At 31.6% G+C, this 25578-nt stretch overlaps 2 protein-coding genes and 1 non-coding gene across 3 annotated transcripts; 2 read left to right on the top strand and 1 right to left on the bottom strand.

The window, feature by feature from the left end:
- Positions 1-3289: 3289 nt before the first annotated feature.
- On the bottom strand, positions 3290-4933 carry LOC107176655 (uncharacterized). Its single transcript, XM_052443639.1, has 3 exons — positions 4811-4933; positions 4088-4684; positions 3290-3931 (listed from the first exon to the last, which is right to left on the bottom strand). The coding sequence occupies exons 1-3, from the start codon at positions 4931-4933 to the stop codon at positions 3290-3292; spliced, it is 1362 nt and encodes a 453-aa protein (XP_052299599.1).
- Positions 4934-5183: 250 nt separating this feature from the next.
- On the top strand, positions 5184-5290 carry LOC112496146 (small nucleolar RNA R71). The gene has a single exon (XR_003062629.2). It is a non-coding gene; the product is annotated as a small nucleolar RNA R71 (small nucleolar RNA).
- A 17440-nt stretch (positions 5291-22730) lies between these two features.
- LOC107176653 (uncharacterized) lies at positions 22731-23298 on the top strand. The gene has a single exon (XM_015529470.3). It carries the CDS (start codon positions 22766-22768, stop codon positions 23120-23122), a length of 357 nt encoding a protein of 118 aa, XP_015384956.1. The 5' UTR covers positions 22731-22765; the 3' UTR covers positions 23123-23298.
- The last annotated feature ends 2280 nt before the right edge of the window (positions 23299-25578 follow it).

Genomic DNA, 25578 nt, shown 5'->3' with positions numbered 1-25578 from the left:
GGTCATATCTCTAGACGGAAAATAGAGAGGCTTATGTCAGACGAAATTCTCGACCCCTTAAATTTCACAGATTTTGACATATGTGTTATTGTATCAAGGGGAAACAAACCAATAAAAGGAGATTTGAAGCCAACAAGACTTTTGATGTTTTAGAACTCATACATACAGACATTGGTAAGCCATTTCTTAGATAGTCAATAATATTTTATGACGTTTATAAACAATTTTTCTAGATATGGCTATTGTTAGTGTATAAATACTAATGCTATTGGTGTCAATGTGCAAGTGTACACAACAAGTAATAAAGTGATGAGTATTCAAGATCGTCTCCACAGGGATTGATGTTATCAGATTTGCTACAGCAATCTTAACAGTGCAGATTTTGTGTCTAAATTAAGATAAACAATTAGTGAAACTATTATACTAATTAAAATAAAAATGCAATAAATAAAATGCAACAAAGTAAATTATCACGTCAAACTCAAGGATAAAATCAATGGAAATATAGAGTAGTTGAGTGAATAAACTCTCTTAATGGTCTTGACTATTTTTCTAATGTTTGGCTCGGTTGCTACAGCATTTGCTACAGCACTGGACAGAATCCTTATGTATCCTCAGCCGTCGCATGTTGGATATCTTATATCTATATGCAACCTAACAGTGATCAGTTGCAATGCCAACATAAGATATAGCATTACACGCTTAGGTTCTATTTACCCTACAAGGTGAATCCTTATGTCTAGTTCATCACTAATCTTAAATCAAGCATGGCCCTTTTCGGACTCAAGTAAAATCAATCCGAGAAACTCAATTTAAGATCAAGTATTGTTCTGATATGTTCCACTAAGATAGGCCATTTTGCGGCTCTTTATTAGCTAGTATCATTAAATGGGTGATCAACAAAAATAACGAATAAAATAAATACTATCAAAACAAACTACTACAACAAACATGCAGCAACACATATATTTAGTCAATAAAACATCAAGATTATTTATCACTCAACCACAAATAAATTTAGTTCATGGTTTGCAAAAGAAAAATAAAGAACAAAGTTTCAACCATGAAACACATCCCCATGAATAAATAGAAAACACGAAAACAAGAGAATGATAAGAAGAATTGAGCTCCCAATTGATCTCTACAATATTTCCACTTGTGTAACCTTCAATCTCTCTCTTGAATCTTGTTTTTCTTTTGTTTCTTTGTGTTTTCTCCTTGAGTGACGACTCTCTTTAATCCTTATGATGTGTGCTTCTTTTATAGTTGAAAATTAGGGTAAACAGAAGCCTAGGGCGTGCATAAGTCAGATTAGGAAACTGCAGATCGCAATTCTGCAAGTATCCAGCACGGAATTTTCTCTGTCGTTGTTCCAAGATTGCTACAGCAACTGCACTGTTCTAGATTTGTTTCAATTCTTTTATAGCCATGTTCTTCCTCCTTTTTGCCAGCCTATTACGTCAGTATTCCTTCCATGAATTATAAGCTTCTGGAAACCTACAATTATGCACACAATTTGAGCACAAATTACTTATCAAGCAAAACTTATTAAGACTAAACTAAAATGAATGTTTATGCAAAATGTAACAAAAATGCAATAAAAACACATCATTTACTCTCTAAGTGATCTTGATTTAAGTCTAGAATTTCCATAATAACTCTCATTTCGTAGAGTTATCACACCCTCAAACTTAAATCGTTACTTGTATTCAAGTAATGACAACAACACTCACTCTGTAATCACACAATCACGCAACAAATAACTTAACTCTGTCATCAAATTTGCCATAGTAGTTCAGTTCTAGACTTAGGCTTCATTATGTGCAAAGTGTGTATGTGCCACTTTGATCAAATTCCAAAGGTGCTACAACATTAAACAAACTTTGTATACAATTCAGAGGTAGAACACAAATATATTCACATATGGGGGAGCAGAACTCACAATTATATTCAAACTGTGCTACAAAAATAATTTTTTTTTTCAGTTAAACCCTTCAATGCAACATTGAGCTTTCATGTGAATGTCTATCACTTGTAATAACGACACTCAATTACTCATTCAAAATATATGTCAAAGTTGCTACAGCAACGCATTCAGGATGTTATATCTAGTTCATACTTTTGGACGCCTTTGACTCAAGGCTGAACATGGGGCTCATGAACAGACTAGGTTACTCAGTATCTTAGGTAGCAGACCTCTTTATCACCATTTTTTTTGCTTTTCTTCTTTTTTTTTCTTTTTTTATAATTGCTGCAGTACTGCTCGTAGCTCGTGTTGCATTTGGACTCAAGTTTGCATATGAGGTGCATACTCAACCCTGGTTATTCAACAACTTAAACCATTGGAGCAAAATTTATTTCATAACAGGTAAAGTCCAATAAAAATTTTCCCCCAAACTTAAGATATTTTCTACTCTTTTTTTTTGTTTTCCTGGCTCTGCTACAGCATTCTCATAAAACTCAACCAAAGTCTAAGTGTTGGGACAGAAGTTCAACCTCCATCTATAACTATCTTTACTTGGCTTTCTCATAAATACTAAATAACACTCAATTTATCTTCATTAGGTTTTCAAATCCATACACAAATATTAGATAACAGAGCTTCACACAACACACAACACAAACATAAACACATGCACTCAGAAACATAACCCCCCCAAACTTGAGTGGTGTTGTGTCCTCACAAGCACACAAAACAAAACCACATAAACCAGACATGCATACACTAAATAAAAGGACATGTAGAATGAATTAGAAAATTAAAACTAAATGAAAGAAAAGTTTTACAGAAAGAAGCAAAATAAACTAGCAGGTAGGAGGGTACTTCCCTGTAAAGGGTCACTTTTTCTTTGATATACTTCTCAAACGCTCCTTATCATAAAATCTTATCAATCCATTTGCTACTGTAAAAGCAAGAAATGCCTCTGTTGTTTGAGAATCTTCTGTTATATGTCATGCTGTAAGTGATGCTGCAGCAATTCCTTCCTGCTCTTTTTGCCCACATTTTTTTTTACTTGCTGCAATGTAACATAAAGACATAAAAAAATTAGATGCACACTTAAAATAACAAAAAGACAAATTAAATAATTTAAAAGCTAAATTCAATGCCATAAAAACTTGAAACAACTTCCCTTATTGGGTTGCCTCCCAATTAGCGCTTGATTTTAGGTCTTTCAGCCTGACCTTTCTTGTTTCCTCAACCTGGATCCTTCAAGAACCGATCATTCTTTAGGCTGTTCATATCATCTCTCATATAGTGCTTCACTCTCGGCCCATTAACCTTGAATTCTTATTGGTTTGGAGTGAGTTCCCTTTGCTGGATTTGTTTGTCAATTCTAAAGGGTTGCTTCTCCCCTGACCATGTTATGTTAGCTGTTTCATGATCTTCATCATCAAGTTCTTCAAATGTTACAGCATTGATTTCTTCCTTACTGCAGCAACTATGTAATCTCTTTGCTATAACAAAGTCCACAACACTGATAAAATTACAATCTTCAATCTCATCGGGACTCTTCATGACATCCAACACCTTAAATGTAACTTGTTGGTCATTCACCCTCATGGTTAATTCTCCTTTTTTAACATCAATTAAAGTCTTTCCCGTGGCTAAGAAAGGTCTCCCTAGAATGATTGGCACTTCTTTGTCTGCCTCAAAGTCTAGCACAATTAAATCCACGGGAAAAATAAATTTATCCACTTTCACCAACACATCTTCAATATTCCCTTCTGGATATGCATGAGATCTGTCAGCAAGTTGTAAAGACACGGTTGTTGGTCTACATTCACCAACTCCCAATTGCTTAAACACTGATAAAGGCATAAGATTGATGCTAGCCCCCAAATCACAAAGTGCTTTGCCACTGTATTTAATGCCTATGGAGCATGGGATTATAAAGCTTCCTTGATCCTTCATCTTCTGTGATATCTTACTCTGGAGCATTCGGCTGCACTCTTGTGTTAGAACAACTGTTTCAAACTCTCCAAGTCTTCTTTTCTTTGTCAAAATATCCTTCAAAAATTTTGCATAATTTGGCATTTGCTCTAGAGCTTCCACAAAATGGATATTGATATGTAGCTGCTTCAGTACTCCTAAGATTTTGCTGAACTGCTTGTCTTGTTTTTGCTTCTGAAACCTTTGAGGAAATGGTGGTGGATGTCTAAACTGTTGTGCTGCAGCAGGTTGTGCAGACTGCTTCTCTTTTGCCATGTTCTGGGTTGGTGCTACAGCCTCGTTATCCACAAGTGTTGGATCATCATTTTCGGCAAATGCTACAACTTGACTACTCTCACCAGTGTGCTGTGAAGTGGAGGAATGTGAATCTTTTTCAATTTGAGTTTCTTTATGGATTGAAGTGGGCTCAGCTCTTCTTTTTGGTACACCAACAAGACCATGAACATCCTTTTCAGATCTCAAGTTAATCACTTTGCAGTGCTCTTTCCCTTCTCTTCTTAGGTCCTCTGTATTACTGGGTAAACTACCTTGGGGTCTATTACTCAATGCTGCAGCAAGCTGTCCAATTTGATTTTCCAAGTTTCTCAAAGATACAGTATGACTTTGGATAACTGCTTCATTCTTCACAATATAATCCTTAATCAAACCTTCAAGGGAGCTGAATTGATCATTGTTGATGTTTTTTTGCTCTTGATTTTGCTGATAAAATCCACTAGGTTGAGCAAGTCTATTCTGTCCATTGAATGTTGCAGCAGGTTGATTCTGACTACTCCATGAAAAGTTCGGGTGTTGTCTCCATCTAGGGTTGTAAGTGTTTGAATATGGATTGTCCTAGTTCTGTCTATTGAAGCTGCCCACATAATTGACTGAAGTTGGATTTCCAGGACAATTGTCGAATAAATGTCCTTTTCCACAATAAACGCAAGACACATCAGAAATTTGGTTAACAGTTGTTGGAGCAGTAGTCATAGCCTTTACCATCTTTGTTAATGAAGCTACTTGGGCTGATAATGTTGTCAAGGCATCTATGTTATGGACTCATGTTGTTCCTCTTACTGCAGCTTGTCTGGTTGATGGCCACTAATAGTTATTGTTGGCTATCCTCTCCAAAATTTCATAAGCCTCATTGTAAGACTTAGATAATAAGGCCCCATTTACTGAAGCGTCTACCATCAATCTAGTGCTTGGGTTGAGACCATTATAGAAAGTTTCCAACTGTATGCAGTAAGAAATACCATGATGAGGACATTTTCTGAGTAACTCCTTAAATCTCTCCCATGCGTCACACAAGCTCTCATCTTCAAGTTGATGGAAATATGTGATCTCGTTCCTCAACTTTGCATTCTTGGTTGGCGGGAAGTATTTCATCAAAAATTTGTCAGCCAAATCATTCCATGTAGTGATAGAATCTAGTGGTAGAGAATTCAACCATGCTCTTGCTCGATCTCTCAAAGAAAACGGGAAAATTCTGAGTCTCAATACTTCTTGCGATGCTCCAGCAATCTTGAAAGCATCACTTACTTCCAAAAATAACTTAAGGTGTAGATGAGGATCTTCGGATGGCAAACCATTAAATTGCCCCACTGTTTGAAGCATCTGAAACATCACGAGTTTGAATTCAAAATTGTTAGCTTGAACGTCAGGTATAACTATTCCCGGATGTATGGCTTGAGGAGTCAACACTGCATAGTCTCGAATGGCTCTATCTTTATCGTTCGCCATGTGAATAATGTTGTTGTTCCCTGGTTGCCTTTGAACACATTGTTCATTCAGACCTTCATGTACATTGACTGGTTGTATCCCCTCTCTATGGTTCAAGTTTCTTAAATCTTGCAAATCATCCATTGGTACAGCAGCTTCTAATTCCCGATGCTCTCTTCTCAATCTCCTTGCAGTTCTTTTAATTTCTGGATCAAACTGGAAGTCAACAGATTTATATTTGCGCATGCAAGGGTTGCTAGATCACCTATGTCAACAAAATAAATAAATTAAAATAAAATAAAAAATTAGCACCGTTAAAACTAATTTCACAAATCACAATTAACAATCAATCCCCGGCAACAGCCCCAAAATCTTGTTAATGTATAAAATACTAATGTTATTGGTGTCAATGTGCAAGTGTACACAACAAGTAATAAAGTGATGAGTATTCAAGATCGTCTCCACAGGGATTGATGTTATCAGATTTGCTACAGCAATCTTAACAGTGCAGATTTTGTGTCTAAATTAAGATAAACAATTAGTGAAACTATTATACTAATTAAAATAAAAACGCAATAAATAAAATGCAACAAAGTAAATTATCACGTCAAACTCAAGGATAAAATCAATGGAAATATAGAGTAGTTGAGTGAATAAACTCTCTTAATGGTCTTGATTATTTTTCTAATGTTTGGCTCGGTTGCTACAGCATTTGCTACAGTACTGGACAGAATCCTTATGTATCCTCAGCCGTCGCATATTGGATATTTTATATCTATATACAACCTAACAGTGATCAGTTGCTATGTCAACATAAGATATAGCATTACACACTTAGGTTCTATTTATCCTACAAGGTGAATCCTTATGTCTAGTTCATCATTAATCTTAAATCAAGCATGACCTTTTATGGACTCAAGTAAAACTCAATCCGGGAAACTCAATTTAAGATCAAGTATTGTTCTGATATGTTCTACTAAGATAGGCCCTTTTGCGGCTCTTCATTAGCTAGTATCATTAAATGGGTGATTAACCGAAATAACGAATAAAATAAATACTATCAAAACAAACTACTACAGCAAACATGCAGCAACACATATATTCAATCAATAAAACATTAAGATTGTTTATCACTCAATCACAAATAAATTTAGTTCATGGTTTGCAAAAGAAAAATAAAGAACAAAGTTTCAGCCATGAAACACATCCCCATGAATAAATAGAAAACACGAAAACAAGAGAATGATAAGAAGGATTGAGCTCCCAATTGATCTTTGCAATTTTTCCTCTTGTGTAACCTTCAATCTCTCTCTTGAATCTTGTTTTTCTTTTGTTTCTTTGTATTTTTCTCCTTCGGTGACGGCTCTTTTTAATCCTTATGATGTGTGCTTTTTTTATAGTTGAAAATTAGGGTAAACGGAAGCTTAGGGCACGCATAAGTCAAATTAGGAAACTGCATATCACAATTCTGCAAGTATCCCGCACGGAATTTTTTCTGTCGTTGTTTCAGGATTGCTACAGCAATGGTTGTTACAGCAACGGCTACAGCAACTGCACTGTTCCAGATTTGTTTCAATTCTTTTATAGCCATGTTCTTCCTCCTTTTTGCCGGCCTATTGCATCAGCATTCCTTCCATGAATTATAAGCTTCTGGAAACCTACAATTATGCACACAATTTGAGCATGAATTACTTTAAATCAAGCAAAACTTATTAAGACTAAACTAAAATGAATGTTTATGCAAAATGTAACAAAAATGCAATAAAAACACATCATTTACTCTCTAAGTGATCTTGATTTAAGTCTAGAATTGCCATAATAACTCTCATTTCATAGAGTTATCAGTTATATATATCTCCTCCGTGAAAAGTCACAGTCTTTGGATATATTCAAAAATTTTAAAGTTGAAGTTGAGAACTACTCGGCAAAAGAATCAAAAGCGTCAGATATGACCGTGGTAGCAAATACTATGACAGATATGATGGTTCAGGTGAACAACGTGTAGGACCATTTGCTAAATTCCTAGAGGAATGCGGTATCGTCCCACAGTACACTATGCGGGATTCGCCCACTATGAATGATGTTGTTGAAAGATGAAATATGACACTTAAGGGCATAGTGAGGAGTTTGATTTGCCATTCTACCTTATCATAATCACTTTGGAGAGAAGCACTTAAGACTACAACATATATTTTTAATAGAGTTCTAACTAAAGCAACTGCCAAAACCCCTTACGAGCTTTGGACAGGCAAGAACCCTAGTCTAAAGCATTTGCATGTTTGGGGATGTGCAGCTGAGGCAAGGCCTTATATGCCTAATAAGAAGAAACTGGACTCAATTGATGGTAAGTTATTATTTTATTAGATACTCATAACGATCCAGAGGGTATAAGTTCTATAATCCCACGATTAAGTTGATTTTCGAGTCGGGAAATGCTCGATTGTTTGAGGATGTCGAGTTTAAGAAGGGAGATATGGCTAGAGACTTTGTCTTTGAAGAGGAATATGTTGATATTCGCATAGGTGTTATTGGCATTGATCAAGGTCTCATTCCTGACTTTGTTCAAGACACAACAGTTCAAGACAACATTGGGGAACCCCCCATACAAGAAGTTTTTCCAGAAGAACAAACTCTACGACCTCAAGAACCTATGCCATTAAGGAGATCCACTAGAAAAAAGAGAAGTGCATTGCCAGATGATTACATTATATTTCTCCAAGAACATGAGGTAAACATTGGAATGATGGAAGATGATCCAATCAACTTCCATCAAGCCATAGAAAATTCTAACTCTCAGAAGTGGATTGATGCCATAAATCAGGAGATGAAGTCTATGAAGGACAATGACGTATGGGATCTTGTCTCCTTGCCAGAAGGTACGAAACCTATTGGTTGCAAATGGATATTTAAAACCAAGAGGGATTCGAAAGGTAATGTGGAGAGGTATAAGGCGCGTCTTGTTGCAAAGGGCTTTACAGAGAAAGAAGACATTGACTATAAAGAGACTTTCTCTCTAGTTTCTTTGAAAGACTTTTTCAGGATTATAATGGTATTGATGGCGTATTTTGATCCTGAGTTAAATCAGATGGATGTAAAAACGACGTTTCTCAATGGTGACATTGATAAAACAATCTATATGGTGCAACCAGAAAACTTTGTGTCTGGAGACCCAAAGAAAATGGTTTGCAAACTTAAGAAATCATTTAGGGGCTCAAACAGACATCTTGACAATGGTATTTCAAGTTTCATCAAGTGATCATCTCATTCGATTTGAGATGAATTTCGTTGATGATTGCATATACCATAAATTCTAAGGGAGAAAGTATATATTTTTTTGTTTTATATGTCAATGAAATTTTGCTTGCTAGCAGCAATATAGGCTTATTGCACGACACCAACAGATTTCTAGCTAAGAATTTTGAGATAAAAGATCTCCGTGATGCCTCTTTTGTATTAGGCATGTAGATACACCGGGATCGCTCACAAGGTATTCTAGGATTATCATAAAAGAGCTATAACGAAACGGTTTTCAAGAGATATGGCATGCAAAATTGCAAACTAAGTGATATCCTTATGGCTAAGGGAGACAAGTTCAGTCTCAATCAGTGCTCTAAGAATGATTTTGAGGAAAAACAAATGTAGAAGATACATATCCATTAGCAGTAGGAAGTCTGATGTATGATCAGGTTTGTACGCGACTAGATTTTGCGTACGTTACTAGGATGTTAGGCAAATATTTAAGTAATCCAAGAATAGACCATTGGAAAGCATCCAAACGGGTCTTACGGTACTTACAGAGAACAAAAGACTGCATGCTCACATATCAGATGTCGAATAAGCTTGAGATCGTTGGGTATATTGACTCTGATTTTACTGGATGTCAAGATAGTATGAAATTCACTTCGGGTTGCATCTATCTACTAGCTGAGGGTGTTGTCTCTTGGAAGAGTGTTAAATAGTCTCTTATAGCCTCTTCTACGATGGCAGCAGAGTTCATAGCATGTTTTGAGGGCTACGGAATTTTGCCACGGGAATGCGTATAATAGATGGTGTTGATAGACCACTCAGATTATTTGTGACAATAAGTCAGCAGTGTTGTATTCCAATAACAACATGAGCTCGACGAAGTCAAAGTATATAGACATCAAGTTCCTAGTTGTTAAATAAAGAGTTCAGAGTGGACAGTTGTCTATAGAGCACATCGGCACAGACTTCATGATTGCAGATCCACTTACTAAGGGATTGCCACCCAAGACGTTTCATGAGCACACTGCTCATATGGGTGTCATGTCATTGAATGATATTCAGTTTTAGTGGAAATTTTTTATTTTAGATGCTCTTGTAATATAGACATTTTTCAGTTATTTCGGTTTATGAATATTAAGGTTATTTTCTGCAGAAATAAAGTTTTAGCGTATTTACACTCTGATTTTGGTATGATTTGATCTCACTAAGGTTTAAGGTGGACCAATTGGAAATAGTCATGTTAAGATCACATTGCATGAAATTTTCATGCTATACATCCACATCATAATCTATGTCATTTAGTTGTATTTTCATAGTGACCATTGATAGGTCGAGTTACGATAGTTGTAACGAAGGCCGCTTTGATTCTATGTTAGTATGATTGATGGGTCGGATTGGTTATACATACATTTGGTAATGACCGTAAGGTTGAGCTCATTCGGTTATTTTTTTGAAAAACATAATTATGAGGTTACACAAATAGCCTAAGTGGGAGATTGTTGGATTTTTTAATCCAATATTATTGGATCCTTAATCCAATATTATTGGATCCTTAATCCAATATTATTGGATCCTTAATCCAATGTTGGGCTTATATGTGAATAATTATGTGTTGCAGACTATCATATAAGGTTAAGCTTAATTAAAAGTGATCTATTTAGGTTTTCGGTATTATGAACTTTAATGTATCTAATAAGGTATGGGTCTTTAATGTGTAAAGGCCCAATAGTATTTTAATTCTATGATGGACATAATTAAGAATACTCAGTGACAACAGGAAAATGTTGTCTATATAAGTGGTTATGGTCCCAGATCACACATATCTTTCTATTTTTTCTGAAATCCCATCATCAAAGAGAGAGCGCATAGAGAACTAAAAGACTCTCTACGAGAACGCATAGATCTGGAAGGCCAACCACACTACTCCAGAGAGGAATTAAGCATTATGGATTCAGGTACACTTCTGCATAATTTTGTTATTGATTCTTGGTGGTACAACATGAATATTTTTTTTATTATAAGTGATGGTTTTCACCAAAAATTTTCTCTTACCCCAACAACTTTGACTCAACTTTTCTACGTAGGTCAATTACTAAACTATTTTAGTGTTTACCTTTAAATGGGGGAGACAAAAGAACGTATAAAGCACGGGAAGCTTCAAATACCATAGTTGGATGTGAGGTAAGATAAGATAGCCAACGTCCTTACACTACAAAGATGGTTAAGTTTGATTTTCTACGTTTTAATGGTAGTGAGGAACCTATAAGTTGGATATTTATATAAAAATAATCAATTTATCCAATTTCACGACACACTAGAGGAGGAAAAAGTAGCACTGGCCTCTTTTCACTTAGCAGAAGAAGCAAAATTATGGTACAAATTACTGGGGCGAGAGTCCCGGAAAGTATCTTGGTAGGAATTCAAAGAATGTCTTCATTCGTGATATTGTCCAATCCAATTTTTTTGATCCTTTTGGTGAGCTTACCAAATTGCTACAATCTGATAGCATGCGAGAATTTCAAACTCAGTTTGAAAGGCTGGATTGTTTTCCCAAGATAAACAAGTTAGTTGTTTTGTCAATGGATTAAAAGAGATTATCAAGTTGTATAGCTAGAAGACCAACTACTTCATCGGTAACTTTAGGCTTGGCACGGCTGGTTGAAGCTAGAAAAGTATCTTTGCGCAGAATTTGCTACTAATAAAGAAAATTGATTAAAAGAAAATTACTACTTCCAAGACACGTCCTTGAGGACAATGATACGCTTTAGGGGGGAGGAATGTTACATGAATTAATCAATTACTGTCACTTGATTTTCTAGAAAGATTTCTTGGATTGGTTTTTAAAATTAGGATAGGTGATTGAATAAGTTGGTTAATTTAAGTTAAAGATGTTCCTTAGGGTATGATTGTGATTGGTTTAGCTTCTTGAAAAATCAATTCTTATGTAGATTTTCAAATAATCAACGTTGTAAACAATTTAGTAATGTGTTTGGTAAATTAATATTATACATTAAGGGTTCCTCTATGATCCTGTAATTTTTTTACAGCATCAATAATGTTTTTAATTGTGCACCATTGGATTTAATCAATGGTACACAATATTTGTAGGTAAAAATAAAAATAAAAAATAATGGTAAACGGTTAACAAATGTGTAAGGGGTGGAGAAGTTTGTAAAATAACTATGACTACCCTTAGAGTTTGAAACAATTTCACTTAAATAACATATGTTATTTAAAATTGTTTTTCAATCCCCCTTTAAATTTGAAATGTGATAATCTTTTTTAAATAAATCTTCCAAAATCTATTACCATTAAGTATAAAATATAATGGTATTATTTAACACAAATCAAATAAATAAGTTGCAATTGCAAAATTTATATATGATATAACACTAATAAATAACACAACTAAGTACATATAGTTAAATAAATGCCATAGTTATATCAATAAACTCATTGTTGAGATTGTTTGTAACATAAAAATTACTTGATCACACATGTTTTAATAAAATTTAATATCGTATATTAAAATACTCATTATTTTATATAATATTAAGGGTCATTGTATAATTGATCATGAAGTATGTATCATTTTTAACACCCATTTAACATACTTATTTTCTGTACTTTATATTTATCTTACGGTTAGTATCCTCACATGGTGGGAGTTTTAAGTTTTATAAGCTTATATATTTTCATTTTATTTTCAAATATCACTTTGTTAATTTCATAAAAGTTAAATCCAATATATATTCCTAATGAGTTTTAGTTTATGAATCGTGAAAGATTATTTTATTGATATCCTTGGATTGTAATTATAAAATTTTATTTTATGAAGAGTCATTACTTTTGTTATGATAGTTAATAGTGACAATAAATAAAATATTGTCTCCGATAATATTTACGTGAGAAAAAAAGTGAAAGAAAATCATTTATATTTTTAGATTTTTATTGACATGGTAGAAAATTATCTGAGCCTTATAAAATTTAACTTTCACAAGCTTGTTTTCATTTTATTTTCAAATGTCACTTTGTTAATTTCATAAAAGTTAAATCTAACACATATTCCTAATTAACTTTAGTTTATGAATCATGAAAGATTATTTTATTGTTATTCTTTGATAGTAATTATAAAATTTTTATGTTACGAAGAGTCATTACTTTTATTATGATAATTAATAGTGTCAATAAATAAAATATCACATCAAACAATATTTAATGGACAAAATGAGGAAAAAAAATCATTGCATGTTTTTATATTTCCATTATAAATATATGGTTTGGGATACTTTAACTTAAAATTTTGACACAATATTTGAGCCACTAATATATCATAATCTAATGGTTGATATTGAAAGTCAAAGCAACATTTCATAATGTTATATCCTCCACCATTGAATTGCATGAAATAAATAGTTTAATTTTTTGTTAAAAAATTAAATCAAAATATTTCTCACTCTATAGTTATATAGACATATATATTTTTCAATAATAATTGGTGAATAAAATATTTCTCATTTGTTGTAACTCATATAGTATTATTAATAAAACACATATAAAATAGTTTATTGAAATACATTCTATTATCATTATTGTTTAGGTATTAATGGTTTGTAATTAAATTCATACAATACAAATTATTATAAGACTTTGTGTTAAATAACCTACTTGATATTATATTTTATACTTAATGGTAATTGATTTTGGAAGATTTATTTAAAAAAGATTATCATATTACAAATTTAAAGGAGGGCTAAAAAGTAATTTTAAATAAAATATGCTATTTAAGTGAAATTATTTCAAACTCTAAGGGTTGTCACAATTATTTTACAAAAATTCTCCACCCACTTGAACGGTTAACAAATGGTTTATTATTATTTTTAAATTATTTTTTTAGTACAAATATTATACACCATTAATTAAATCTAATAGTTCACAATTAATACAAATTGATACTGTAATTTTTTTACAGTATCATAGAGGAGTAGGTTTTTAAAATTAGGATAGGTGATTGAATAAGTTGGTTAATTTAAGTCAAAGATGTTCCTTAGGGTATGATTGTGATTGGTTTAGCTTCTTGAAAAATCAATTCTTATGTAGATTTTCAAATGATCAACGTTGTAAATAATTTAGTAATGTGTTTGGTAAATTAATATTATAGATTAAACACTTATCAAATAACCTAATACACATATTTTGATACAATAATCTTAAATATTAAGTGTACTTGTCAAATGAATAAAATATACATATTTGTTACTCGATAAAAATAAATCATATTTTATAAACAAATAATATTACTAAACTTATTTTAATTTTATTAATTATATAGTTTTAGAAAATATTTTAAATTGTGGATCACTACTCCGTTGCCGACGTTGGCTTTACACCCGCCAGCGATGAAATTTGAAAGAAATATGCTCTGTAATAGGCACCATTGGATCAGACATTCAACAATATGCACCATTAAAAAAAAAACCGTTTTGGCAATGGGGGGCGTAAAACCTAGCACACGCCTCCGAGAAAATTCATTACAGTGAAACTTCGCTGTTAAACAGTGGTTAATGACGGTGAACCGCCACTTGTATCGAACACAGAAGCTGCCGATTAGACCAGGGGTTGTGTCAGTGACTCATGAAGCACCTCTGTTCGACGGCGGCATTATATGGACGTCAAAAAAAAATCTGAAATTGACTAATTCTTAGCAACATCTTTGACTTAAATTAACCAAGTTATTGTCAACGCAGCTTTATTTTCTTCTAACAGGATCTCCCTAAGTTACAGTTAGCGTAAATTACTGTCTATGAATTTAATCAATCCAGCCTGTTACTATTTTTCCTTAAATATAACGTCAGCCGTTGGATCGGCAACGGGTACACTTTAATCCAGCCAATCCAGCCTATTTCCACTTTTGTACAGAACCTTCGCATTTTCTCCATGAACTGGTACTAGAACATATTTCATTCTAAATCTAATTAGTGCCTATGAATCACCTGCATTTTTCATAAAACAACTATTTAAAAAAAAAAAAACTGCATTGCATTTTATAAAATGGAAACTGGAGCAATATAGCACTGTTTTGTGTAATGCTCCAATTATTGATCATCTACATATAAAGATAAAAGTTCAATTAGTCTATTTCATTAAATTATTGACATTAAATTAGTGTTTGTATTTCTAAAAATCCTCAAAATATCTATGTCATTAAATTATTGACACGCCTATCATTATTTTTTATCCCTTTTCACTTCTTTTTATCTTATTACCCTCTTACAATGATTTATTTTACATTAATATTGTGGATAAAAGTTTGAGCTCTTGCGGGAAAAATTTATGCGCTAAAATTAGTAATGACAATAAACACAAAATGTTGTGGCAAAAGGAATTTTTATTTAGCCACGAAAGAATTGTCGCTCTATAATTTTTTTAGCCATTAACATACTTCGTGGCCATATGTTTTAGTTTTAGCCACAATATATGTCGTCGTTGAATATATATATTTATAGGGCATGAAACTTGTTTGTGGCTATATATATTCAATATAACCACAAAATCAATTCGTGGGCGAATGTCTTGAATTTAGCCACAACATATCTTGTCACAAAACATAATAATAGGCGTATATGCATTTGTTTTAGGTACAAAAAATTTTCACAAAAGCCATAAAAGTTTTTTAGCTTTTTACATATTAGTATCAATTATACTAATGCTATATATAATTTTTTTTAAAAAAAAAAGAGACTATGGTTTTAAGATCTGTCGATGTCAACCAGTGTAGTTGGTGAAATCTCGTATAATAACAAGATATTTAGGGTTAGACCTTCCTTCATTGGATATAATTGAGAAAGAGAAATAGTACCTATAGATATACACATAGCAGAAATCCCAATTTTATCTCATTAGAAACTGTATACAAAGATTGGTATTCAATTGTGGAGTAATTAGTTAAGTAGAATGAAAAAGACTCTAAACTAGGAATAGGGCTAGTAGGGCAACTTAATAATGAATTCAATATAAACTAGCGATCAAAACTTCAACTCATGTGGCGTTCCAATTAATTTCATAGGAACATTGGCTTATATTAAATTCTTCAAGTGATGGAGCATTTTAATTAAGTTCATGGGGCAAGGACTTAATTAATTAATGGAGTTTAAGGATTTTTTAAATCAAGTAAGGCAGCTGGCTCCAATTGCCAATACTACTATCCCATTACATATATAGTCTAATTAATCTAAGAATCAAATTATCAAAAAGTTTAAAAAATATATTAGACTTGTAAAGTGTATACAAATCATATAAGTTTTTTTACATGGATGAAAAAGAAAATACATTTCAAATACTATATGCTAAAAATAATTTTATTAATTGTATAGTTATTAAATGTATTATATATTAATTAAATAATATGCAATTAAGTAGTATTAAAATATTTAATCCTTTTATTGCTTTAAAATTGTGACTTTCAGTTGAAATTTAATAATTAAATATTTTGCAAAAAGATGAGCTAAGTTACTAAACATTAATTAATAAAATTGTAATGATAATAATCAGCAATAGTTAATTAAAATACAATTGTTTTATTAAATACTATTTTCCTAAATAGCTAATAAAAATAATATCATAATTATATTTTCTATAGGCGCCTAAATAAAGGCGCCATTTTTAGGGCTTGTTTTGAGAGAAATTCTAGAGCTTAGATAAAAAATTAAGGACAACGTGATATTTCCCATGGCTTTTTCAAGTTCAAAAAAAACAAAAGTTTATTTAATTTAATTAATTTTCTTGAAATTTGGCTGAAACCTTAACCCTACTACTTCACAATCAAACTTCCTCCCTCATCACTTGAAAGCCATTTGAGTTTTGCCGCGGTCCGGAGTTTCAAAAGTCGTCGACCGCATCACTGATCCTATTATTCTCGCCACTCAATACCTAGTATAATGCCTTTATTTAAGCACTATTTGTTTTAACTTTATAGTATATATGGGTTAATACTTTTGCTTTTGATCCTTTACTGTACAAGGGACAATCTGGGTATAAAAGCTTATGATGTTTGATTTTTCATTCATTTTGCTGGTGAATGATAGAGCTGACAAAACGAGTCGTCAAATCGTGTTCATGTCTTGTCAAATTTAGGTTGACTCAAACCCGACTCATTTAATAATCGCGTCAAAATATTGAGAATCAGACCTAACATGGAAAATAAATGGGTTACCCAATAACCCATTTACTATCTATATATTTAATAAATGTTACACACACACACACCCACATATATACACACCCCCCAAAATATTACACATTTATACTATTAAAATTTTTAATTATATATATGTAAATAATATCATATATCAATATCATAAAGTATACATTTGTATCAATATTTTACACACTTATACTATTAAAATTCTAAATCTATATAAAATTTTATAAATAAAACACTATGAATATATTTACCCTTAAAAAAAATAAAAAGAGCATCATGTCTAATATTTGAGTTTTAATGACAATAATCTAAAATGTAATTTAAAAAAATATAATTGTATCATTGTTTGGGTAAATGAATCAAGAATTTTAACCTTAACCCGACATGGAAAAAAAAAATTGTGTCAAGCCAGACCCAGCCCATTTAATAATCATGCCAAATTTGACAACTTATATCCATTTATTTATATCATATTCGTATCGAGTGATCGGATCGCGTTAAATTTTACCAGCTCTAGTGAATGATGAATGGCATGTCAATTTGATCTCATTTTACTTTTGGTACTTCAATTTTAACAATCTAAGTATGGTCTTTTATTGTGCTCTTGAATGGTAATGGTGGGCGGGTGAAATAGTTTCTTTGTAATATAATAATATTTTATTTTATTGATATTAGATATAAAATATAGCTTTTTGTCTCAAGTATCTGGTACCGATGTGGTCCTAATGGGTTCCATGTTTGACAAAAAGTTGTTTCTATTATTTTATAAATAATTAGATGATGCTAAGAGATAATATTTTATAGATTAAAAAGTTAAAACATTGAGACAAAATGAGAAAGAAAGTGCCATGTGTTGTTGAAAAAATTAAAACGGTTTTAGGTGCAATCTAAAGCAAGAATATCAATTTTTTTTAATGCATAAATTTGTATGCTTTGCTCCATGTTTTAAGAAAGAAAAAGTTACTAACTTTTTTTAGAAGTCTTATACTTAAATTTTGGAGCATTTTTTGTGGTTCCTTGTATGTTAAAGACTAATATTATTTCATGATTTTCCTTAAGAAAAATTCACTTGACAGTTTTTAATTCTTTTCATGTTCTTACAATTTATTAATGGAACTCAAAATTGCTATTATGAGTTAAAGATGATACAAATGTGAAATTACTATTTTGGTGAATTTTGAAACTATAAAGTAAAAAAAATAGTAGGAGAAATAAAACTAGTAAGGATTTAGATAATCTTATTACTCTCTAGATTTTGGTTGTATAAATGTTAAGCAACATTCTTTTTATTACTATTTCTTGCATGTAAAAATATAAACTAGTCAAGTAAGTATATTATATATTATATGCCAAGCATTTGATCTTCAAAAATAGAATCCTTTAGGTGTTGAATTAATTTTTATAATTTTGTTTGTTTACCAATTTTAAATTATCTTCTTGCTCTACATTTCACCTCTTTAAAAACTTTATCAATTGAATAAATGGAAAAAAATCTTTTTCCAGTTTCTGACTAATTATCATTTTTTATAAAATTCAAGATTTGATCAACACTACGAAGATGCAATAAGATATTCATCATTTTGTTGACTGTGATTTACATAGCTTTGTAATTTATTATTGTTTTTACAATTTTTCTTTTTCAACTTGTATAGGACATGTGATAAAACTTGAATTGAAACTATGCTTTGCATCAATTGAAACTACAAGTTTATAATTATGTAAGTGATAGTCACTTCCTCTTTTTTTTTAACACTTTTCTTAACTGAAGATAAATATTTAATATGACATAATAATTTAAATATGATTTTTCTTTAATAGTTTAATTTATATAGTATCCAAATTGTGTCAACAACATTTATAACTTTTTGGAAACTTTAATAACAATTTACATATTAATTTTGGAAGTTTATTGTAGTAGAATTGGAGGTAATTGTGCTGTAAAATAAAGTGCATATGTTTTGTTTCTTATGGAGTGTTATATTCAAAATATAATGGACATGCCTTCCAAATTTATTTTCTTGAAGAAACTAATTTTTCTTTTTTTTTTCCTCTTTTGAGATGCTAAGGCCTGAGGCCAATTAATTGATTTTCGAAGCTTTTTGTTAAGCTGTTAAAAGAGAATTCCATACTTTTAAGTTATTCTTATATTTATTTTTCTTTCATTGCAATCTCTTAATACTTGTTATAAGATAAAAATACAACCTGCACTTCAATTTTTAGCTTTGATAGTGATGTTTGTCATTTTGCAAGTCTGGAATTAGATTGTTTTCATGTCTTAGTTGTTTTGACCTGTTATGAGAATTGGATTTGTGGTGATATTGGTCGGTCAATGTAATTAATCAAGTACCCAATTGAACTGGCTACTTGAAAGGAATTTCAAGCGGCGTTAATGAAGGATTATTATTAGATAGGATAATTATTATATATGAATATGTTTGCAAAGTAATGTATGCAAGTAAATCTTGACTATGTAAATGGATATAGATACAAACTTGGTTACACACACATACATACATATACATATACATACACACACACACATTTTACCTTCTAATTTTTTTCCCACTTTGTATGCATTTCAGGCTAGGTGTAAGATAAATGCCAAAAACAGAAAAAAGCTAACGTATAATCATCGGGGGTGATCTAAGTCATTTATTGCTCATTGTGAGGAGAGCTCTAATGTGATAATCTTTAATTGTAATTTTTTTAACATAGCTAATGTGTGTGTCTATAAATAAATATATATATATATATGCATTTGTTTTTAACAACAAAATAAGAGTGGTGAGGTACAAACCTTACCCGATCTATTTCGTGAAACTCATTACAATGCCAGTAAATGATGGGTGAATGCTGAGTGAATGCTAAGGCTCAGTCAAGATATGTAAGAATTTTTTTGAAATTTTAAAGTTAAGAATTTTTTTGAAATTTTAAAGTTATTTTTACACTAATTAATTTATTTCAAATTAATAATGTTTTCTTCTTTTTTTATTATTTCTAGGAGAAGATGGTCCAACTACAAGAGCAAGCTGATAATGAGGGATATGAGCCATTGAGTGATGAACAATTATCTCAAGCGGTGTGTGGCAAGAAATTCGATTACCTTTCTGGTCTTGAAGTGTGTAAGCTACCACCTCGTTTACAGGCAACATCTAATGAAAATGCCTCAGCATTGTACAATGAGTTAGAATCAACAAAGACAAAGCTTCAAACCACTCAGACTGAGCTTCAAGAAACAGAGACTAAACTTCAAAACACTAAGAATACCCTCAGTGATTTGTCCAGTAGGCTTAACTAATTTGAGGCTCTCATGAGCTCTTATTTATCCAATCATGATACTATTTTAGGGTTGCAATCTGTTCAGCCACCTCGATCATGATTTCCTCATCTTAATTGTATGCATTTTGGACTTATTTTACTTGTTATTACCATGCAGATTTGTTAACTAGCATTATATGGTTCTTTTACGGTTTGATGAAAAACTAATTGGTGTGGCCTTAACTTTTGGTCTATTTGATTTATATGTATTTTATTTTATGTCTACTTATATATTTACTTATAATATGATTGTTCTTTTTTAGTGCTAAAGTTTATGGTAGTACATTTAAATTCTTGATTAGTTTGAGATAAATTCTTTTAAATTTCATGACTCAATATATTGTCAATTAAAAAGGAATAATATCATATTTACCATTTTTAATTTCATTAGCGAAATATTTATATATAATAAATGTTTACAAAATATTTCATTATATTTTTGTGGCAAAAACCAACAATCAAATCTATAAGTTTTGTAGCCACAATCGATTTCGTTACTAAAGAATATAACTAGCGACAAATAGATTTCTTTGTAAAATGTTCCTGTATTTTCTTTGTAAAATGTTCCCATATTCATCCACAATGTATTCACAGCTGATGGTCTTGCATCTAGCCACCATGACTAATGTTACCAAAGAAGGTAATTAGTGATAAACCCAAGTCATGGCCAAAGGTTGTGTCATTCAGGCACAATTTAATTTTTGGCTAATGGTGTTAGTTTTAGCCACGAATCCATATTTAGCCACAGATGATGGAATCAAATATTTCGTCTACAATGCTAAGGAAGAGGGAGCGTGCGATAGTATTTTGCCAGGAACATAAATCGTGTCTATTAATGTTTGGCCACGAAATCTTTATGTCTTGTCTATATATTTTTTGCCACGGTCATTAGGTGACAAAATGGCCACGAAATTTTGTTCGTGGCAAAAGATATTTGGCCACAAATTTTATAGTGTTTAGCCACATTATCGTACGTGGCTGAAACACCAATTTCTTGTCGTGTATATACAGCAGCTGCTAGCTGTGTTACATATAATCCAGAAGAGAACAAAAGAAGAAAGAATGTTAAATAATATATAATCCATACGAATCACAGACTATTGCGGGGCCTAATAAAAACTATGAAATAATAAATACCAGCATGATGATCACTTTTTTTATTTTATTTATTTATTTAATCATAAAAGAAGCAATATATATACAAACACTCTGTTACATGCTAATCATAAAGTAATTGGCATCTGCTTAATCACATGAGATGCAAAGTTTTTTTATATAATAATATAAAAAATTCTAACATTTAAATCCTAATTAATGTGATAATTTATTTAAAATTATCATATCAGTTAAGACTCGAGTTGAAACTCTAATATTATAAATTATATTACTAAACCAAACCGACCCTTATTTCCTTCCGACTTTTCCTTCAAGCTTCAACAATAACTGGCGGTAGACTTGTAGCTTTTTGTGAATTACTAGTCAAGTCAATGCCGTACTGCCAATTTTGATGATGAACCGAAGAACTCTTACTCGCTCAACACAACTTAAACCCAAATGTGTTTTTGGCATGATCAGATACAAACATAAGATGTTTAACGCACTGCATTCTGGATGAATTATAAGTTATAATTTACAGCGACGGTGCGAGTATTTAACTTATAAAAGCTTTTTTTTTTTTTTAAAGCTATTGGAGACTGCATACGCATATTAGTCTCATGGGGATGGAAATTAAATTATTATTATATAATAGCTAGTAGATTAATACAATTTAAATTTTAAATATTGCGATCCACTAGCATTATTGATACTAATGCTCTGTAACAGTAAATAAAATGGAGACCACGGTTGGATGTTTGGAAATTGGGAGTAAGCATCCTTAGGAAATAATTTTACCAGCGAACAGGCATGACATTCGAACTTCGTTACACTTTAGTTTAATGTGAATTTTGTCAGTGACCGTAATAAATTGACAAAATTCCCCATTTCTCTGGATTTATGTTCCGTTTCTTACAAAATTTGTCAGCACTAGATTATAACCAGCACTGAACCAGATCACCTCCCTTTTATCAAACACGTGCATGGATTAAGAACAGCACCTGAAACGACGTCAATGATACGTCTCTCGAGAAACAATTTTATATTGATTTTCCTCGGCTGCTCCAAGTAGTCCCAAGCTAAAATGATTAATTTTATTGATCATTTTTTATTCTTGTGGACCGTTCGTGGCGAATTTTCTCAAAAGCTTCTCTATAAATTAATGTACCACCAACAGAACACTATGACTCATCCTCATTCTATTCCTATTTTAGTAAAGGCTGAGTTGAAGCTGTCTCACCCTCTCAAAAATGGCGTCTCAAAATTCTTCGCCGACCAACGCTACTAACGTTCTACACTGTCCAATAATTGATGAAACCTTCGACCTCGACGGGGCTCTACCGATGATCACAAACACGTCGTCAGCACCATCAGATCAGGAGCAACAAAAGAGTGACGACGCGGGAACGATCAGTAAATTGATGGTGTGGAACTTGCCAACAGTTGCTGCCACCCAAGGCGTTTGCATGGTCTGCATGGAAAATTTTCAGCAGGCATTTCCCGGTAGGCAACTTCCATGCGGCCACATGTTCCATGCAACGTGTATCTCCTCGTGGATCTCCCTTTCCAATTCTTGCCCTGTATGCCGGAGCGGGGTACCTGCATAATCTCTGGGTGGAAATAATATAAATATGAAATGAAAGATGATCTTGTATATATATATATAATAATTCTGATAAAAATAAATATAATATTAATTATGAGTATTTTCTTTATTAAACCCTTTATAGCAGCAATGCGGTACAAAACCTGGCCTAATTCTGTTTGTATTTATTTTTATTTTTCTTTGGGATCATGTTTTGTAGTCTTACAATTCTTTTAGCGAACGTTTAATGTTCATAAAAAATCATATAGTGAATCACATGATTCATGGCTTTTCAGCTTTTGGAGAACTTATAAGTGCGAGCTTTTGGAGGACTCTTGCAAGAAGTAAGCCTTTAAGCTTTTGGGAGGACACACAAATGAGTGTTGTAGTCTTGTAGACCTTAAGCTTTTAGGAAAATCGGCTTTTGAGAGACTTAGTGTATGTTTGGTTGGGTTTCTCTACTAGCCAAAAGAAGTTTTTTAAATCTAAAAGTTTTTTTGAAAAAATATTAAGATGTTTGTTTGCATTTATAGTAAAGCTTTTCAAATTTAAAAAAGCCATTTTGCTTCTACTTGGAGAAAGCTCAAAACTTGGGTTTCTCCAAGTAGAGTTGTTTGAGCTTTTTTAAAATATATAGAATTTTGAAAATACCCTAACAATATTTCATTAATTCTAAAAAATCCTAGTGTATATACAAAACCCTATACAACAAAGATTTCTTCGATTGCCGTCATTTTTTGCTAAGCATCAGTAGGTATGATTTTTCTCATGTTTTCTTTACAGCCATTTTTATCTCTCATGCTTTTTCTTATTAAATGAATTGTTTATTCTCTTCACTTTATAGCCACTTTTCAACTATTTTTTCACTTTATTAATTAATTAATTTATTATTGTTTAATGTATTCACATGGTTATATAATCCACACAAATTAGTGTATGTATTATGTGAATTATTTATTTTATTTGTTTGTTGGATATTCATTCTATTATATTTGTACTTATTTAATATGTTCATATGCTGGATGTTCATCTTATTTATTTTATGTTTGCATTTTTTTATAATAAATATTTTTTCATTATTTTTTATAATAATATTAAAAATCTTTTGTCTAGAATGGAAACTGTTGTAAAGGAAAATATATAAAATCAAAAAATCAAAAGAAGAATGGGATGATGCTACCTTAGATGCTTTTATAAAGATTTGTGTCAACAAAACCTTAGTTGGAATCGACCAAATGGTCACTTCATTGATAAAGTTTATTACTGCAGTTTGAATTATGAGGTTTATCTAACTTTTAATTGAAGTTTATTTTAAATTTTTGTGTGAAGTGAGGAAATTAGATAAGAAATATCGTGATTTGTCTAAATTTATGATTTAAAACTAAGTTCTCTTAGTTATCTTTTTTGCCAACTTGACTCCACAAAATCACTTTTAAACAGTGTTTAATTCACGGATTAGGGAATCAGAATCTAAAATCAAAATCATTAACAACGTTTACTTCACAAAATAGTGGCTCAAAAGAGTATTTTTAATTAACAACTAAACACCCAACAACTTTTTATTAAAAGCTCTACTTGTAAATTTCCACTTTTAAAAGCTCTACTTGAGAAGATTAACCAAACGGATCCTTAGGCCTTGGAGCTGATGAGGATGGAAACTAGAGATTTCGATTGTTTTGGCTTCCTGCTTTTTTAACCACGCTCGCAAGGGCAGATGAGAGATGGTAAGCCTGAGGATTTTGCGAAATTGACTCTATTTATACCAGTCTAGGATCCACTGTGGCCACTATTAATCTATTATTCAATCTTTCACGGTTTTGTTAGCCTTTTCTTATGCTACTGGCAAGTTGCATTCGCTTCATCTGGAGGCCACGTGCTTCCTTATTATTGGCCATACAAGGTAAGGGTAATAAGTAAGTGCTCTCTTGGGCTCCATATTGGGCTTATCTTTACAGTTTTGTTATCTGGGTTTAGTTTTGTATTTGGTTGGGAATTACAAAAGAATTGGAGCTTTTAATACCTTCCGAAATTTTTATAACACTCCCTTTAATTTATTTTTTAAAATACCCTCATATTAATTAATAAAATATAAATTTATGCATTAAAATTAATTATCTTCCTATAAAATTTTATCTAAAGAAATATTTCTTTTTAAATTGTATGCAAATCTTACAATATTAAATTTCTCTTAAATTTTTTTATTAGAGAACTTTTATCTTCATAACTCTAAACTTTTGTAATTAATGAGTTGGGTGTGAAAATTTTGTTACAAGAATAATTTATATAATTAAATTTTCGTTCAAAACAAGAAATAAATTGATTTGTGTTAGGATATTTAAGCAATTTTCTAAAAGCATTTTATAAGGAATTTTGAAGGTGTTACTGTGTTAAAAGGCTTTCGCATTACAAAATTACACAAATCCAAGGAAACTGCTAACTCAAATTAATTTTTTAAAATAATTATTTAAAATTAAGTTG

Source organism: Citrus sinensis, chromosome 1, assembly GCF_022201045.2.
Source record: "Citrus sinensis cultivar Valencia sweet orange chromosome 1, DVS_A1.0, whole genome shotgun sequence".
In the NCBI taxonomy this organism is placed as follows: domain Eukaryota; kingdom Viridiplantae; phylum Streptophyta; class Magnoliopsida; order Sapindales; family Rutaceae; genus Citrus; species Citrus sinensis.
This window is presented reverse-complemented; position numbering and strand designations above follow the sequence as displayed.